The 1,516-nt window shown below is 36.9% G+C and overlaps 1 protein-coding gene across 1 annotated transcript in view; it reads right to left on the bottom strand.

The window, feature by feature from the left end:
* The window catches only part of robo1 (roundabout, axon guidance receptor, homolog 1 (Drosophila)), a 279,412-nt gene that overhangs the window by 27,879 nt on the left and 250,017 nt on the right, over window positions 1-1,516 (bottom strand). The window contains exon 20 of the mRNA XM_016554386.1: window positions 768-939. Within this exon, the coding sequence (XP_016409872.1) occupies window positions 768-939 (172 nt within the window). The remainder of the gene's footprint in view (window positions 1-767; window positions 940-1,516) is intronic.

Raw genomic sequence — 1,516 nt, forward strand, 5'->3', positions numbered from 1 at the left:
CACACATACATATATATATAGTTCAAAAGTTATTAAAAAAAAGTTTAAAAGTCGATCATCTGTTTTTCTTTACTGTATGAGTCTCTCTTTGTGCATCCAACTGGGTTTCAAAATGCCATTTAATCTCTTTCTGTCAAATGACTGACTATAAACTAGTCTCTGACAGCACTGTGATTGGCATCTTATTAAAAACAGATTTGCATAACCGGATGGCCTATTATCCACCTGTATCCACTGGCACAACACCAGGCTGCATCACAATCACTTCCATTCAGTGCAGTTTAACCGCTGCCACCTATTTCTCGAGGCTGAACAAGTTAAAGCTGGCAAGTTAATGGAGAAATAAACTTAAAGCAATTAAAGGCTCTGCGGCACTAAAGTAAACTGCACTTTACTTGACGTCTCCTTTATTCTCGGATGAGAATGAGGACTCCGATAAGGCTGTTTTTGTAAATTACATACTTTTTGATGGCTAACCACAAGGCAAGTTACAACCGTGCCATTCACAAGCTTAAACAGTATGTTTTATAAAGAGCAGGCCTTAAATAATGGCCATTATCACGAACCTTTCCAGTCATAATAACACAGTCGGGTGTTAAAACGGGCCGGTAGCTGCTATCAGAGTGTTTGTGGTGTTTCTGTAACCCGTTTTTCAGAAGAATCAACCATTCATACTGGGCTCTTCTTTAGCTGCTAGTGTTGAATAACAGCTGTCCGGCAGAGTCGAGAATCTCGGTTAACCAGAATAACATCCCGGTCCGACTCACCCAGCTGGAAGGATGTAGCCTCGCTCTTCACCCCGGGACCAGCCCCTGTGCTGGCTGCCACCTCCACCCTGTACGTGACCCCTGGAACCAGGCCGGGAATCAGAACCGAGTGTGTGGATCCATCCACTGTGCGGTTAATGTGGTATCGGCTTTCATTACCAAGACACCAGATCTGAGGGGGGAAAAGTAAAGAAAACATGATGGGAGACAGACAGTTAGCACTTAATAAAAAATAATTTACGTTGAATAACAAGTCTGTTCTGAAAGAGTGAACCTTTTTAAGTGATACTAACATAATCTAAAAGTTTGGGCACGCCTGCTTTATGATTACTATTTTGCACATTTTAATTGTCTCCAAGTCTTTAAAACTATGAAATAACACAAATTGAAGTATAGTAATGATGTAGTGCCTATTTAAAAAATGTATATTAGTATTTATTATTATTATTATTATTATTAAGATCATGTGAAGCATAAACAGTAATAATATGTTCACACACAGGTTTGGACACACTTGACTGAAATTATGCTTCACATGATCTTAATAATAATATTTTTTTATTATTATTATACATGTTTAAAAATATTATATTTAAACACGTTTTTATCAAAATATTTTGATAAGATTATGAGAAACATCAATTCAGTAAAGTGTGTCCAAACTTTTGTGTTTGCATAAATAGACAAATTGTTTCGCTAACTTTATCAATGTTACAAACAAATATTTATCGTCTGAAAATAATGCACGA

This window comes from Sinocyclocheilus rhinocerous, unplaced genomic scaffold (genome assembly GCF_001515625.1).
Source record: "Sinocyclocheilus rhinocerous isolate Xijiao unplaced genomic scaffold, SAMN03320098_v1.1 scaffold466, whole genome shotgun sequence".
Taxonomy (NCBI): Eukaryota; Metazoa; Chordata; class Actinopteri; order Cypriniformes; family Cyprinidae; genus Sinocyclocheilus; species Sinocyclocheilus rhinocerous.